Source organism: Nicotiana tabacum, chromosome 24, assembly GCF_000715075.1.
Source record: "Nicotiana tabacum cultivar K326 chromosome 24, ASM71507v2, whole genome shotgun sequence".
NCBI lineage: Eukaryota > Viridiplantae > Streptophyta > Magnoliopsida > Solanales > Solanaceae > Nicotiana > Nicotiana tabacum.
The window spans coordinates 94,690,044-94,708,386 of record NC_134103.1 but is presented as its reverse complement, the minus strand read 5'-3'; the positions used below and the strand labels follow the sequence as shown (position 1 = coordinate 94,708,386).

At 34.5% G+C, this 18,343-nt stretch overlaps 2 protein-coding genes and 2 non-coding genes across 4 annotated transcripts; all 4 read left to right on the top strand.

Annotated features, from left to right (window-relative positions):
- Positions 1-612: 612 nt before the first annotated feature.
- Positions 613-2,265, top strand: LOC142178323 (uncharacterized). The gene is made up of 4 exons (XM_075247654.1): positions 613-816; positions 1,154-1,338; positions 1,545-2,095; positions 2,210-2,265. The coding sequence occupies exons 1-4, from the start codon at positions 613-615 to the stop codon at positions 2,263-2,265; spliced, it is 996 nt and encodes a 331-aa protein (XP_075103755.1).
- A 48-nt stretch (positions 2,266-2,313) lies between these two features.
- LOC107769259 (uncharacterized) lies at positions 2,314-3,402 on the top strand. Its single transcript, XM_016588467.1, has 2 exons — positions 2,314-2,820; positions 2,962-3,402. Exons 1-2 carry the CDS (start codon positions 2,314-2,316, stop codon positions 3,400-3,402), a joined length of 948 nt encoding a protein of 315 aa, XP_016443953.1.
- A 5,981-nt stretch (positions 3,403-9,383) lies between these two features.
- On the top strand, positions 9,384-9,456 carry TRNAR-UCU (transfer RNA arginine (anticodon UCU)). Its single transcript has one exon. It is a non-coding gene; the product is annotated as a tRNA-Arg (tRNA).
- A 71-nt stretch (positions 9,457-9,527) lies between these two features.
- TRNAS-GCU (transfer RNA serine (anticodon GCU)) lies at positions 9,528-9,609 on the top strand. Its single transcript has one exon. It is a non-coding gene; the product is annotated as a tRNA-Ser (tRNA).
- Positions 9,610-18,343: the final 8,734 nt, after the last annotated feature.

Below are 18,343 nucleotides of genomic sequence, written 5' to 3'. Positions count from 1 at the left end.
ATTATAATATATGTTTTCTATAACAGCAATTCACTGTAACATCCAAAAAAATCCGGAACAAATAATACTTTTATAGAGAGGTTTGACTGTACAACCAATTTTTAAGAGTTCCATAGCCCAACCTCAAAAGTGTTCTGAAATCCAATTGACATGAGCCCAATATGAAAAAGGCCATGAATGACCTCGGCCCATGACTATTTGGATACAGAGTTTAAGTTAGGGATTTTTTTATTCCTATACACTATATGAAACTTTATTATTAAAAATATTCATATTTACTTAATTACCCGGACTAAACACGTTTTGTCTACAAATTATATATATTTATTTAAACTAGAATCCTTTCTGCAGTAGCCTTCCTTTTTTAGAGGGGGGATTTTGAGATCGCGTAGGATTTTTCCGAGAATTTTGCGACGCAATCATCGCAATTGAATTAAGCCTACTATTAAGCTAATTTTCTCAGTTTATCATCGCCGATACTCTGGTTTTCTCTGTCTCCTCTGTTTTCACAACCATAAGCAAAGGTTTTGAAAAAATAATTGTAAATAATTATCTACAATTGTATTGAATTCCGCGACATAATGTTAAAAATAGCTATTATGCTTCAGCTAAATGGTAATTGGGATAGCTTTGGGAGATACAGAGATTTTTAATGTTGACGAAATTGTAGTCAGCGATGATTCAAATTATAGTCAATTGAATTCTGCAATCGCAAAGCATCTAATGATCGATACATCAGAAAAAATCATCGAAATCAAATACATTGTCAATGAACATTATCCTCCAATGAAAATTCGGAACGATATGGGAGTTCGAGTATACATGGAGACGAAAAAGGAAAACAAAAGCTTAGGAATGTATCCGCTATGTACAACAATGCGTGATTTCGATTTGGAATGCAGTATCTCTAATTCGAACACAATTGCAGGTTTGCTCTATTATTTCAGTGGTGATATTTTTTTATATTTCATGTGTTCTACAATTTTTCTATAATATAGCTACAAAAATACTACATAACAAGTGTAATTCAACTGTTATGAATATTGAAGTATTGAATTTCACGTGTTCTATAATTTTACTACAAACTATCTACAATGTATGTCTGAACTGTAGTTAGCTTTAATTGAGTGCATGTTCATCTGGAATACTGAAGTTGATTGATATGAAAATATCTCCGGCGATAGTAGAATATGATAGTATCATCATAACAGAACATATGCCAAATGTTATTGAAGTAGGCCAAGCCTACAAAGACAAGCAAACAATTGCCAGTGCAATGAAGCACTATTCTATCATGTACAAGTTCCAATTTAGGGTGAAAAGGTCTAGCGCAAGAAGGTAGGAACAGTTCAATTATCAACATCATATTTTTGTTTACTTTGTAGTTTCTTTGTATAGTTTGTAATATCATTGTATACAAATTGTATATAATTTATAGTTGTTTTGTATATAAATTGTTAAATATAAGATTTTTATGCTTAAACAACCTATTATTTTGTAGCTACATTTTTCATAACATTCTTTAAATTATTTTTATTCTATAGCTACTGCCTGGTATGTGTTGGGGACAATTGTACATGGTACTTCAAGTCCACCAGGATAAATGATTCAGCATTGTTCAAGGTTCAAAAATTCAACAGCTTGCCCACATACTCTTTGATGGACAATACATACATACAGTGCAAACCTACTGCCACGGTAGTTGGTAGCATGGTTATACCAAAATATACGGATCCTAAGACAATTTACATACCAAAAGACATACAAACTGATATGTTGTCGGAACACGGTATGAACTTAACATACATGCAAGCTTGGAGAGCAAAGGAAAAGGCTTTGAAATTTTTGAGAGGTCATCCTGCTGATTCCTACAGTCGCTTGCCAAGTTATTTGTATATTCTGGAGAAGACTTATCCGGGGTCGGTAGTTAAATTACAGAAGACTGACGATGACTATTTCTTGTACGCATTTGTTACGCTTAGTACGTCCATCAAGGATTGGGATTATTGTAGGCCAGTTATAGTAGTTGATGGGACCTTCTTGAAGTCGGCATATAAGGGAATAATATTAATAGCTAGCATAATGGATGTTGCATGTATTGTAGCTTAATTGTAGAAATATTGTTGTAAATTTGTTTTTTAGTATGTATTTGTTTTTCATCTCTAGTTTTATTATGGAAATTGAATTTTTTTTTTGCCACCTGTGATAGGTAGCATATTACCACTGGCATACGCTGTTGTTGATTCAGAATATGACGCATCATAGAAGTGGTTTTTTGAGCAATTCAAACATGCGTATGGTGAAAAACCAAATATGTGTGTTGTTTCGGATTGGAATGAGAGTATCTTGAAGGCAACATCTATTGTTTATATTGGCATGCCACATTATGCTTGCATGCGGCATATTTGGACAAATATAAGGTCAAAGTTCAAGAAGGGTCATCTAAAGTTAAGCGAATTGTACTTTGTCACGGCACGATCATACACGCTTGATGAATTTAATGAAAGAATGTCAAAGATTGAAGAGATCGGCATGCGTGTTAAAGCATACCTATACGATATTGGCTATCACAGATGGTCTCGGGTACATGCTACAGTGAACAGAATGTGGACGATGACATTAAACATTGCAGAGTCAGTGAATGCGGTAACAAAAGATGCAAGAGAGCTGCCCATAGTAGAACTATTAGAGTACACGGGGACTCTTCTTGAACGTTGGACTAATGAAAAATTATTGAAAGCAAAGAGTATATTCACATACCTTGGGAAAAAATACAACAAAGAGTTGGAGGACAACATGACATTATCGCAGAAGATGAGAGTAAGCTATATCCAGTAATATCAGATCAATGATTCCATCAAACTAAATATATACTGTTAATTGTAGATAAAATGTTGCATAATTATAGTTATTTTGTATATGTTTCTGACAACTTGTTGTGTGTTTGTAATAAAATTGTAGGTGAGGGCTTCAACATATCACATCCATACAGTGATAGATGGTGTGAAGCGCTTTATTGTTTGTCTTCAAAACAAGAGATGTAGTTGTGGACAATTCCAGCTTGATGAACTTCATTGTGCACATTCTTTGGCGGCTTTGAAGCACAAGAATGAGTCTTATAAAAACTATTGTTCTCCTTATTACACGAGGGAGAGCCTTTTGCATACTTATGAAATACCAGTAGACCCATTGCCTGACGAAAGCAAATGGAATGTGCCACAACATATAGCTGAAGACGTTATAATGCTACCTACTGGGAAAAGACAGCCAGGAAGACCTCAAAAACAAAGATACAAACCATATGGTGAAGTAACTGCAAAGAAGTACAAGGTTTCATGTGGCAACTGCGGACTAGAAGGGCATAACAAAAGATCTTGTAAGAATGCTCCCAAGAGGAAATAAAATTTGATAAAGTCAAAAGATTTTTAGAAAAATTGCGTTGAGGTGTTCTGGAGAATTATAGTTGAGGTGTAATTGTGTTGATAAATTGAATAAAGACTGTCTCCTATAATAAAATATTTTCAACTCTTAATGCAATTGGTTTGTATTTATTTTGTTTAATTACTGAGTGTATTCATTTCAGCCTTTCATAACTTGATTGGATTATGTATTTTTTGTATGTATAATACATAACTGTAGTTAAGTTATAAAAAAATTATATGCTAACAATAACGATATCAAGTACTAACAACTTTTAACTAAAAAGAAAACAACAGATGTTTCCTATTCTAAGTAGTAGTATCCTGGATAAAATAACAAAACATAGGTAAAACAATTATAGCACAAATCTGTTACAAATAAACTTCAACTGACTTGTTCTTAGATAACAATTTGTCTACAACTTTACTACAAAACAGCTATAACTAAACAATTTAACTATATTTTTTCTACAGAAAAGGGCAACTAATTCTTCTTCTTCTGGACTTGTGTTCTCTCGTTCACAGCTGGTGCACCTTTTCTTCGTCCTAATCTTCCAGTCACCTCGCTCTCACTAATAGCACCAGTATCTTGCTTCTTCCTAGCATAATCCCAAAGTAGCGCTCCATAGCGTCTACGATGTTGATCAATATCATAAAGGTCTTCCTTTGAAACTACTAGCTCTCCAATGCTGACATATTCTACAAATGCAGTCACGTATACACCACAGTCATTGCAAAAAGAAATTAGGGGAAAAGATTTAGCATTCATTATAAAATAAAATCTGTTAAATAGATAGAAGGAAAAACAGATTTTTCATACAGTGATCCCTCTTTTTGCTGGGGTATCTCACCGACCAACCACTGAATGTCAAGAGGGTCAGTAATATTTTTTTCAATGTATGCCTTTGTGTTCTTCTAATTGATGTCTGGACGCTTGCCATAGAAGCTGATGCTTGACAAGTAGAGGGGGATCATAACAGTAAACTTGTTGACAACAGATTCAATAAGGTTGTGATTTCGTGAAGAGACCCTAGAATCATAAACATATAGAACCCTATCGGTAATGTCAAACACAACCAACAACCAATGAAATTTCTCCACAATGTTTATAGGCATAATCACAAAATCAACTTGATCCCATGCAACATTTGCGAGTAACCTGTACCCCAATATGTATTCTAATACAACGTCCTGGGGTTTGACAATAGCAAGCTTCTTATCGGCAGGGAGCATTGATGTACCTCTGATAAATTTGTTCAATTCTAGTCTTGAATATACAATCAGTGGTTGTAAATCGTATTTTGTTTTGAGGACTATACTTTCCTCTCTTTCTCAAAATAATATAAAATAACATCAATGTGCTGCATAAAAATAGATTTTATTATTTCTCAATGCTTCATACAATTTAACTATAATTTTTAAACAAAAAAACTACAAAATCTTTAGATGACAGAATACTACAGCTAGTCATTAAATTCTGCTAGGGTATGTGTTTACCGTGTCATTGAGGACTTGCCCGGGATGTGACAAAGTATAAAACCACTCATTTTTATTAACTTTCTCTACTCCAAGATCATACCACGGCTTAAGCTGGTTATCTTTTACAGAATAAGGCGCCTTTCTCCGATTTAAACACATAGAAATTACAATAAATATGTAAATTCAAGTGGAAATCCAAAAGATGAATGCACTCGAAAATATGAACAAATTGTATAAACTAACCTCTTTGAAACTGTATTGGTGCTAAAGTATAACCACTTATTGAATTCTTCCAACAAGTCAGGATCAACATCTTCGCCAATAACCTTAGTAAATGGATGCTTGATGAGGAAAATTGGAGGTCCAACAGAAGTGCTCCCCCCAGAACTGTAAAAAGGGAGATCTGACATGCTTTACAGGCTGCCTTGTTCTTCCTTGATGCACAGGGGTTGTTTCATCTTCATTAAGCTCGCCGAACTTAACAATCTAGGAGAAGTTCTTTGGCAGCTCAAAATCATCAAGTGTTACTTCCCTTTTTTCAGATCTGGAGTCATTGTCCAAATCGCCTACATTAATATAGATGGTTGGTTCACCTTCAAAATTTAAGACAAAAGAATAAGAAGATATGTTGCATCAGCTCTTTATTGAAAATTGAAATTTATATTAAACCTGTTTTGTTTTCTACAATTATAATGTAATGTATAATACCACTAAAATCTTCACGACAATCATCTCCTTGTTGTATAACGTTCTCTTCTTGAATGGGAGATTGAATTTTTGTCTCCTTCTCCTCATTTTTTTTCTCTCCTGGAATGCTTATTGTAGCCTCCTGTTTTGGAGATTCTACATGCATAGTTTCCTTCTCTGTTACAATAAATATGTATAACTTAATAAAATTGTAGATAATTTATAGTAAACATTAACATCACTGCATATAAATTGTAGTTTAGTTGTAGTAAATTTGCTGAAATATTGTCCTGCAGTTGATATGAAAAATGTATTGTGAAATGTGATGATAACATGTACTAAATCATACCCGCATTCTCTTCATCAAATGCCCCTTTAAATTGGGAAGATAAATCAACACCTACAGGAACATTCTCTTCAATTTCTATGTCATTCACGTGCCATGTATCTAAGAAAACCATTGGAAATATAATGTAAATTAGTTCCTGGTAATATAAGAAATATGTAGATATAGTGTAGACATAATGTAGATATGTAGATATATGTAGATATATTGTAGACGTAATGTAGATATGTAGATATATTGTAGATATATTGTAGGTATAATGTAGATATAATGTAGATGCTTGTTTTACTGCTGCTGGCATGCACTGGTTTAGCACTACTGTCCGAAAAGTGTTGATTGTTCTTTTCTTTGGAGTACTCATCATTTTTCGTAGAACTGTCAGTAAACTGCAGGCATTTAATTTGTTAGGCTATATACTTTATGAATGATAATATAAACTTAGACATGGTAAAAAATGTTATCTAAAATAAATATATTTCAAATAAAACTTTAGCATCAATGTTATCCTTTTGACTGTTTATCACCTGTAAAACAACCTTGATTGAATCATTGAGTAGCGGTCGGATACTACCTAATTCTTGAAAAATCTCTTTCTTGAAAGTTCCAAGATCTGAACCAACCTACGTATTAAAATAGAAAGAGTTAACGAAATAATTTGCATAACATAAATTAAAGAAACCATCTAGGATTATGTATATATATGTTACCTTGTCAACATCTTTTCGTAATTTTTTTATTTGTTTCACAATATCTTTCTTGTCATCTATTCTAATTTATTGCTTATATCCGGATGGAGATGGAGCATCTATCGAATGCTTGGACTTTGTTTCAACTTCTTCAAGGATGTATTCAACTTTATCTGGCAAATTCATTCTTGTAAGCTCTTCTGGTGCTTCAATTATGTTGGTGAACTGAGTGAAAAAAAGAAATGTGAGTGACTTAGATATAATATGTATAAAAAGTGTAGATAATTTATATTAGATTATCTGCGCAGAAGTGAAAACCATTTACCTTGATCCATGATGGTTTAGTCATTCTATCTTCAATTGCAGATAACCATATCTTGTCCTTACTAGCCGACCAGCTAAGTACGTGAGGGATCGAATTAGCAACCATTGTAGTTATATCAGTGTTGACGGTAGAGCAACACTCATACAACCATATTTGTATAGCTAGTGCAAAGCCTCGAGTGACATAAAAATGAACAGAAGGGTTGAGATTGTGCCTAACGGACTGAAGCAATTGTGTATAAGATTCACTACCCCATGCGTAGTTCGCATACTGCCCAAAGTCCACCAAATAGAATCTAAAATGGTCTATCAAACCTACATTATCTTTGTCTGAAGGACAGAGGAAGAATTCTATGAGATAGAGAATACACAGCTTGACTGCATCCTCATCGTTCACCCAACTACGGCTGGTTACAATTTGTTTTAAGTATGACTTCTCAACTTTTTTCTTGTTTGGAAAATACCTTCTCATTATTTTACAGTCATACTTAGGTGTGTAACCAAAATTTGTCATTTCCGTAAAACATCTAAGGCCACTAATCAGGGCAAACTCTCTCAAACCAAAATTCAGCCTCTCACCCTTTATCTTTGCGGAGAAAAAGTCGGAACCAGATGCGTTCAATTCATACTTCATGAGAAGATGAATTGCTTGATTTTGCATACATATTTTGGGCAAGTAAAGAAAATAGCCAAAACATATCTTCTTAAACAGCTTTAAACCATTTTCAGAGAGTAAAACCTTGATTTGGCCAGGAATAGTGGGGTCGGATAATGTCTGGAACTTAATAATCCCATAGTCAACATCAGGAGGTGAAAACAATGGTCCATTCTGCAGCAAAAGAAAAAGAAAGTTATTAAAACTTGTTTCAAAATCAAAAAACAAAATAACTACATTTATACTACAATTTATCTATAATCAAAAAATAAAATAATTACAGTTATATTATAATTTATCTACAATCAGAAAAACACAGTCAAAACCAGAAAATAAAATAATTACGTTTATACTACAATTTATCTACAATTAGAAAAATATAATCTACAATAAATCTACACAATGTAGACAAAATTTCTACAACTACAAAAATAAAATTTATGCATATTCATAAGAATGAGAACAAGTTTTTTAGCTTTAAAAAAATTAAAACTACTAAATTTTACCTTCTTCAAAGACTGTTGGGGAATAGTTTTAGAAGATTTTTGAACCTTCTTCTTTTTTGAAGGTTTAACGGTAGAAGACACTCTAATTGCTTTTTGTAACTTTCATGATAGCTTCTTCTTAGACGAAATCATTATCGAAAATAATTTCTTTGCCTTTCCGTTTTGCAGATTTAACAGGTATCGAGGATTCACCAGCATCCATATCGTGCTTTTGTTTTGTACGAGCTTCTGCCCTTGCTTCACGAGGGGAAAACCTAGGGTTGGACTCTTCATTTGCATGTGCTGATTTTGAAATTTGTTTTGGGTGAATTCTCTGAGAAAACACCTAAATCAAATGTAGGAATATCACCCACTTTAGCTTTATTATGGCTGATCTTCGAAACCATTTTCTTCTTCATTGAAAATTAAGCAAGTAACAGGCGTTAATGGAGGTATGTGGTAGAGTATTTAGAGTTTGAATCTATAAAAGTAGATAGGGATTTTTGAAGAAGAGTGAAAAATGTAGACTGTTTTTTGAAGAATAGTGGAAATATGCGTTAATGGAGGGATACTGAAATTTGTGGAGAGGAAAACGTGGGTGAGTGCTGGAGAGAGAAACGTGGGTGAGTGCAAGAAACGTGGGGGGAGTTATGAAGAGAGAAACGTGGGGGGAGTGAAAGATACGTTAGAGTAATTTTAGGACACTAATTATTATCATTAAATGCCTAAAACTGTACATAATTAGTAATTGGGTATATAATATGTAATTATATTAAAACTTGAGTAGGGAAGGTAATAAAGATTGAAATAGTGTATAAGAATATAAAAATTCCTTTAAGTTATATAATACAAGTGTAAATAAATTTATATTTTATTTTCAAGATTACAAATTTCATATTTTAAGGAGACTTACTTCTAAATATTTTTTAATGACTTGATAGTATAATTTTCTTTTACGCTCATGTGGTGTGTATAACTGAAACTCATGAATACCGTAAAAAAAAACCAAATATTTCTTCTGCAAAATATGTTCGGTCTCTCTAACGTGGTTTGTTTTCGTGTTCGTGCTCACACTCCAATACAAGTTTGGAAACACACTTCATCGTGTCTTTAATGCTGAAACTCATTATAATCTTCTTTTCTGATGCCAAAGTAAAACCTATCTATTCTATTGATGTAACTAAAGACTTGTCTTTTAGTCTTTTTTTCAGTTACTTTATAGGATATAAGTAATGTGTAATTTTAGTACTTTCGGAAAAATATTGTTTATTAGTACGATGTCATCATGTTTTATTAACAATAGCGCCCATGGCCTAATGGATAAGGCGCTTGACTTCTAATCAAGCGATTGTGGGTTCGAGTCCCACTGGGCGTGTAATTTTTTTTGAGCATCTTTCGTAAAATGAAAACAGTTCTTTTATAGTTTAGAAAGAAAAGGAGAGCAAAGTCGCTTTGGCCGAGTGGTTAAGGCGTGTGCCTGCTAAGTACATGGGGTTTCCCCGCGAGAGTTCGAATCTCTCAGGCGACGAAATATTTTCTTTTTTCCTTTGAGAAAGACAATTATTATATGAGTAACGACTTTTATGTCTTTTTCTCAAAGGTGGACTTGGCTTTAGTTACATTTAATAGTTGATCATCACAAATTCACAATAATATAACTACCATTTGAGTTGAAAATCAGCTACTCCAAAAGAGTTTCATACATCAAAAGCTAAGTTTGAGAAACAGAAAAGAAATATTTCGAATCCTACTAAATTCATGGAAACTAAAGCATAACATGTGTTAGTAACCGTGATTTAGATTTAATTTTTATACATATTTAATAATTTTTTTAATATAAATACATAAGTTTGTATTAAAGTTATTGAGTTTGATCAAACCTTTGCTTTAACTACTCATGCTATGGATGTAGGAGCATCAACTCTGTTCCTGTGGGCTTTTGAGGAGCGGGAGAAATTGTTGGAATTCTATGAAAGAGTCTCGGGAGCCAGGATGCATGCCAGTTTCATACGACCAGGTTTACGCGGGTCTATATGCTGTTCTTCATTATTATTCTCACTTTTTTAGTACTACTGCTTTCATCCTCTTCAAGATTCAAGAGACGTATGTTTTTTGACTATCTTATAGACCTACACGTACTTAGCGAAACATGTAAAGGCAGTAGTACTTTCAAAAGTTTGCTAAAATTTCACGGGAATATGTTTGGTCCTCCAACACATCTTTGTTAATTAATTAAAGGTAACAAAGCTCTCTCAACATTAGGTTTTAGGATTGATTGTAGATTGGAAATTAATCTTTTTACCAAAACGCAAGTTTGTTTAGGTAATGGTCTCATCTCTCCCTCTCTAGAAGTCGAACGAAGTGGGTCTATATGGGCTTTTCTCTCCTCTTATGGCTGTCTTTATAAGTTTAAAACCCAGACAGATGAAGTTCTATAGAAGGGAGAGATTAGTGGGCTGCGACGATGGGCCTATTAGCTCCAAACCCACATAATATCAGGGTATCTTAACATAAATAGCCGGTCATGTTCATTATTTATATTTTCTAGCCATATACATACATTATATATTGATTACATATAATTATACACATATAGTGCATATGTTATACATATATTATACCTTCGCTAGTTATTTTTAGTTTAAGTGATTGGGTGGGCGGTTATTTGGGTAAATTCCTCTAATAGCAGCGTCATACCGAACCATAAACTATCCATGGTTACCAAGTTTCTTATTAGAAATAACATTGTATAGTCGCTCTCAAAGTACCAGCCAATATATATATATATATATATATATATATACACTTTTAAAATACCCAGATGTCAATAGTTTCAGGCGTGGGGTAAAAGTGATCTTTGCTCTTTCTTATTAATGGAATAGAATAGGTCTAGATTAGAATATTAACCTAAATAGTTGTTTACCAACCACTTAAACTAAAACTAAAAATGAATATATAATATATGGATAATATGTATAATCATATATAATTATTAAATAATTTATGTATACCGATCACGAAAAATAAAATACTCCGTAAGAAAATGTGTTGAGTGAGAGAATGACAAAAATAAGATATTTTTATGCCATTATTAATTTTTGGACCCCAATAACAGACTTCGGAAAATAGACCAATGTCAGGATTTGTGTCAAATATTGACGATCACCAGAACTTTCAGCCACAATGCTGAAAAATCTGATAATCATCATGATTTTGCACAAATCATAATTAATTATATAGTATAATAACATTACAGAAATAAAGAAATATCTAGTATATTTACTCATATATAAATACTCGAGGAATTATTGTCAATTGGTTGGTGACAATCACACAGCTATAATTACAGCGTACATAACAACACAACTGAAATAGATGGCAACTAAAGAAAGCTTGAATTTGGTCTCATTTGACGTGCATGTTAATGGTAGTTTCTTCGTTAGTTTTCTAAATGTGCGATAAATTGTTAAACTTAGAGAAAACCTCTATCTAGAGGGAATATGCTGGAACTTTCTAGAATATCAATAGCAGACCTTCCAAACTACTTACGTAATAAAGATCAGCAGGTCAAAATCACTGTATTAACACTGAATTTAGAAAAAGTTTATAGCGTTTCACATTATAACAAGTAAAAAGCTATAGAAATGCAAAAAGAAGAATAATCAAAAGTCAATGTCTTACACAAGTCTAATGATTATGGTTCTAGAACAATCGAAGCTTTCAAAGTAGTAAAACTAATAGCACAATCAAAATGGACTTAAAAATTCTAATAAAATCATAAATTAATCGGTGGAAATTTCAACTCGCCTGAATGAGCTAAAACCATGTCAATAAGGTCTTGTCATGTTATTTTCAAGCCAAGGTTGAAAATGTTAAAATCACGAGTTCTAGTTTAATTATGGAATTGTGGATTTATTTTTAACCTTTTTCTTTTGTAGAAGTTGAACTCTTCTTATTTTATTAATAACTAGTATCTATGTACGTGCGATGCCACGTAAATATTTAGTTAACTATTTATATATATATATATATATATATATATATATATATATATATTGGATATTTTCACCAAATAAATGAGAGTCTCATAAAGTACAAAATTCAGTTCTAGGGGTTAGTGTAAGGTCTAGTAGAAAGAGTATACCATGAGATATGTGGATTAGGCGCATGTAACATATAAGTATTTTGATAAAAGTTTGGTAATTAAATTAAACAAGAAAAGAGAATAATTCGACCAGTTATGGTCTCATACCAATTATGTCCTCTCCAACATCTGCATCAACATCCCCAATCCTTCGTCTCTGTGTAATCTGCTAAAGAGAAAAAAGTACAGCAATCCAATAAAAAGTATAATAAAGAACAAGATCGTTTATAGTTAAAATATGTCGGAACCCAAAGTAAAGGCAACTCTTAAAGTTGCATCTTGAGATTGCCATTTAGTAATATACTAAAAACTTGTTAACTCGGAAGATATTTTTTGTCAATGTAATTAATAGTCACTCGTCCTCCATGGAATCACCATCAAGCGAATTGCATGTGCTTGATCGAGAAAATCCACTCACATATTTGTATAGAGCATAAATATTTGAAGCCAACAAAAGTTATCCAAAATATTCAGATTGATTATTTCCGCCAATAACTTAAAGTCAAACTAAATTTTAAGAAAATACTTTAAGCAATTAAGTAGTTTAACAAAAGAATAAGAAAATCAAATATATTATGATTAATGTCCATTACTCATCAACAAACACACTACTTAAAACAGGAATAAGTATAACATAAAATAAAGTATACTTTAGAGAAAACAATGGGAGTACACAGCTGAAGCAGTTGAACTTAGGGAATTACACCATAAAGTTATACATTATAAAAAGCAAAGGTGAATACAATTTGTATTCAACAAGAACTACATACAGTTGTCACTTTTGGACAGGGATTCAGAGTCCTAATTACCTGTATGTTCGGTGAGAATAAAAAGTATCAATGAAACTCTATGTAGAGATGGTAATAGGACGTCAAAAGTATTTTGTTTGATATGAAATTATATATATAGAATTCTACACAAATAGCTTTAAAAAGTTGAAATCGATACCTATTTGAATGATCGAAAGATTCACATTCCAATACAAATTATATGACTCCTAGTACTAAAAATTATTAGGCTACTATCGTCTAAACTGTATTCCCCTCTAAACCATGCATAGTGGCAGTGAGTAGCAGTCCAAAACGATTAGTTCCGAAAAAAATTATACCAAATTTTTAAAGTTGACGTACGTGTAATTTAAATCGAAAAAGAATTTTATCCTTGAGTTATTTATATTTTTATCCTTAAATTATATAAATATTTAAGGGTATAAAAGTTGATCAATATTTCGATGATATTTTAATTATTCAATATTTAGCATAAATTATTCGTGCTTTTATAATAATATAGATATAGATAGATATGATATGTTGTACATGATACTTCTTTCTGTCAACAATTTTATTTCATAAATTAATATTTATTTTGAAATATCCAACCACTACTAAAAAATCAGGTTTTAGCGACGGACAAATTTTATAGCTAAACAGAATAATTTATCACTAATCTCATTTAGCGACGGATTATCAAGAAATTTTTCTAGCTACGAGCATTTTAGCGACAGATTAGCGACGACGTTCGTAACTAATTCCAGTTTGTTTTTGTAGTGAACGTGTTAGAACGGTAAGAAGTATTTTTCCTTCAAATTCAACGTTGCTGCTTAAATTATTGGACTGCTAATAGAGATAAATATATTTTAAGAAAAATATATAATAATTAGAGCTATTAATACCCTTCCTTGGCGAGTGCATACAAATATTTGAAAAACAATTAATGTTTTACTCCTCCTGATAGAAACCTTGTTTCAAATATTTGAGTCTCCGCATTCCAATCTTGTATACCATCTTCTCAAAAGTTGAAGTTGGCAAAGATTTAGTGAATAAATCTGTGATGACCCAAAATGTCAATTTTAAATTTAATAATTAATTATGTGTTCTAAGACCTTGAAAAGTACTATTTATCATTCCTCGACTTGTGTGCGTAATCCATAAAATTTTATGAAAAGTTTTTATATGAAAAATAGATTAAAATGTGGATTAGAGGTTTAAAACTCAATTGAGTTGACGTTGGTCAACATTTTGAGCAAACGAACTTGGATCAGTATTTTGACAGTTTCGGTAGGTCCGTATCGTGATTTAGAAGTTGGGCATATGCCCGGAATTAAATTCCGAGGTCCCTAACTCGAGATATGAAATTTTGATAAAACAATTAAAAAGTTTAAGTTCAAATAGTGACCGGATGTAGAATTATGTGCAAATGACCCCGAAATAGAATTTTGATGATTCCAACAGCTCCGTATGGTGATTTTGGATTTAGGAGCGTGATTGGAAGTCCGTAGTGAAATTTGGGCTTGAAATGGCTAAAACAAGAATTTAAGTTTGAAAGTTTGACCGGGGAGTTAACTTTTTGATACCGGAGTCGGAATATAGTTCCGAAAATTTTTATAGCTCCGTTATGTCATTTATGACTTGTGTGCAAAATTTGAGGTCAATCGGAGTTGATTTGATAGGTTTCGACATCGAATGTAGAAGTTGAAAATTTTACGTTTATTAAGCTTAAATTGGAGCATAATTCGTGGTTTTAGCGTCGTTTTATATGATTTGAGGTTTCAAATAAGTTCGTATGATGTTGTAGGACTTGTTGGTATATTTGGTTGAGGTCCCGAGAGCCTCGGGTGGATTCCGGGTGGTTAACGGATCGAATTTGAAATTTGAAGAAGAGTTGAGGCAGCTGATATCTGGTGTGATCGCGGGTGCGAAATATCAACCGCGGATGCGAAAAATTCATTGCGGGTGCAAAGCCGCGGATGCAAAAAATCCATCGCGGGTGCGAATCCGCAGGTGCGAAAAATCCATCGCGGGTGCGAAGCCGCGGGTGCGAAAAATCCATCGCAGGTGCGAAAAATCCATCGCGGGTGCGAATCCGCAGGTGCGAAAAATTCATCGCAGGTGCGAAGCCGCGGATGCAAAAAATTTTGCCGCGGGCGCGATGATCGCTGGGCAGTGAGTGTTTAAAGCGGGGATTTGAGCATTTTTGCTCATTTCTTCATTCTTGGACGATCTTGGGAGCTTCTTGAGAGGAGAATTCACCTAGCAACTTAGAGGTAAGTTAATTCACACCTATTGCAAGTTAAATACATGGTTTATATATGGATTTAGATATGTAAATTTGTAGAAATTTGGAGTTTTGAAGAAAAACCTAGAAATTGGTATTTTTGATTTTCACCGCGGAAATGGTTATGGAATTGGGTAGAAATTATATATTCAAGTTCTTGAGATTATGGGTAACGTTTTCATCCAAAAATTTCCAAAATCCGAGCACGTGGGCCCGGAGTGAATTTTAAGAATTTTACCATTTTGAACAGGGTAATTTATTTAATAGATGAGTTTCGAATTTATTGAACATATATTAATTATTTTTATAACTTTTGAATAGTTTCGGATTTTTTCGGCATCGAATCGAGAATTTTACACGACGCGATAATTGGAAAGTGGACCTTGAGACGAGGTAAGTCTCTTGTCTAATCTTGTGAGGGGGAAATTACCCCATAGGGATTAAATTGAATAATTATTGATAACTGCGGGGGCTACGTACGCACAAGTTGACGAGAATCCGTGCGTAGCTACTATTAATGCTAAAGTCCGGGTAGTTTAGTACTCAAAGCATGAATTACTTGTGTAAATTGTATTCCTTGTTTAATTAATATTATTTGATATATATATATATATATTGTGAATTGTTAGATCACAATATTAAAGGATGAAAAAATTTATATGTTTGATTTTCTATTTAAAATTAATTAATTATTAAAAGAAATTATTCTTCCTCCCGAATTTATCACATAATAAATATATTCTCCTTCTGGAGGTACAGAAGAAAATGTCCTCCTTTCTTGTGGAGCGGGCTGAACGCCTCGGCAGGATAGATGCATCTATTGATCGCGCCACACGTCCCTCGGCAGTGTACACGATACTCTGGATCGGGCCGTACATCTTCGATAGAAATCGTGCTTAATAATATTAATAATTACATGATACTTTAATAATTTATTTTAGCTTGCGAAGCTAATTGATAAATTGAAAAGAAAATCTTGGAATTTAATTAATATATTGAGAATTGTTGCATTTGAAGAAATTTGATTATTTCTGCTGATTTGATAAATTATTTTAAACTCTGTAAATCATACTGATTTAAATATCCTAGTTGTATTTCAATTATTATTATTATTGACCCATAGTGAGTGTCAAATTCGGCCATCTCGTCTCTACCACTTCGAGATTAGGCTTGATACTTACTAGGTACACGTTGTTCACGTACTCATACTATACTTGCTGCACTTTATATGCAGGAACTGAGGCAAGTACTAATGGGGGACCTATTGTCTTGCATCCACGTTATCTAGGGGCATAGTGGTGAGCTGTTTCTCTGATCCGTTCTGTAGCTACTAGTGTCTCTCTTTGTATTTTTTTCATTCTGTCTATTTTTATTTCAGACAGTATTTGAGGTTTTGTATAATCTACTAGATGCTCATACACTTGTGACACCAGGTCTTGGCACACACATTGGTCGAGTTTGGATTTTAATATATTTTTTTGATTTTAAATTTTATCAATGTATGCTTAATTTATTGGTTGGCTTGCCTAGCTGTAGTGTTGGGTGCCATCACGACTTATAGGTGAAATTGGGTCGTGACAACATGGTATCAGAGCACTAGGTTCACTTAGGTCTCACAAGTTATGAGCAGGCCTAATAGAGTCTTGCGGATCGGTACGGAGACGTCTGTACTTATCTTCAAGAGGCTATAGGGTATTAGAAAATTACCTTTCTTCATATTCTATCGTGCAATTAATGTAGTACTAAATATCCTTCTTTTATTCTCTCATAGATGGTGAGAACGCGTTCGAATGAAGTTCCAGACCAGGGAAGAGCTACTCCCCCAGTTGCTAGAGGCCGAGGTAGAGGCCGAGGCCTAGGTAGGGCTCCAGCCCGTAGTAGAGGGCGAGGACATCCCAGGACTGTTCCAGTTATGCCGCCAGTGGGTCCAGCAGAGAATCCCATCATTGAGGAGCACGGTGAGGTGCCTGTGGCAGAGCCAGCTCCGGTGGATTTCACATTTGTACCGGAATTTCAGAATGTCATGGGTCGCATGCTGCGGTTCATGGACAATATGACTTAGGCCGGTTTATTTCTGGTAGACCCAGCCACATCTCAGGCGGGAGGGGGAGCACAAACCCCTACCGCGCAGGCTCATGCACAGGCAGCTATTGTATATGAGACCCAGGGTACACTACCCGTGGGTGGAGCCCACCCAGTTACAGCAGCTACACCTGAGCCCAGGCCAGCTGTAGCCGCCGATCCTCAGAATCTATTGGACAGATGGACTAGACTACATCCTCCTGTATTTGGGGGTGAGCGACATGAGGATCCACAGGACTTCATTGATCGTTGCAGGGACAGACTGCACAACATGAGGATATTGGAATCTCATGGGGTTGGCTTTACTACTTTTTAGCTAGAGGGCAGAGCCCGTAGATGGTGGCAGTCTTATGATCTTGGCAGACCAGCAGATTCTCCTCCTATGACTTAGGACAGGTTTACCCGTATCTTCCTGGACAGGTATATTCCACCCTCCCGGAGGGAAGAGTTACGGTTTCAGTTTGAGTAGCTCCAACAGGGTCAGATGTCAGTGACTGATTATGAGGCGAGGTTTTCTGAATTATCTCGCCATGCACTTATGATACTCCCTAATGAGGCAGAGAGAGTGCGGAGGTTTGTAGCTGGTTTACATACTGGTATTCAGGACACTATAGCTCGAGAGGTTGAGATGGGTACTTCTTATGAGCGAGTTATGGAGATAGCCCGGAGGATTGAGGGTGTGCATCAGCGGAGCCAAGAGCAGATTACGAGAGATAAGCGGTTCAGGTACTCTGGAGAGTTCAGAGGTGCTCCGTATGGGGGCAGAGGTCAGTTTGTGAGGAGGGCAGTCTAGCAGACCCCCATATCCAGCACCACCACCTTCTCGACGTGCTCCAGTGCGACCTTATCTCAGTGCTATACCAGAGAGTTCTTACCGCCCACCGGCTATTCAGGGTCCTTCGAGTGGGCATTCAGTTCCCCAGGGCCAGACACTTAGTCAGCAGCCCATCGCACCGAAGAGTTGTTACGAGTGCGGGGATCC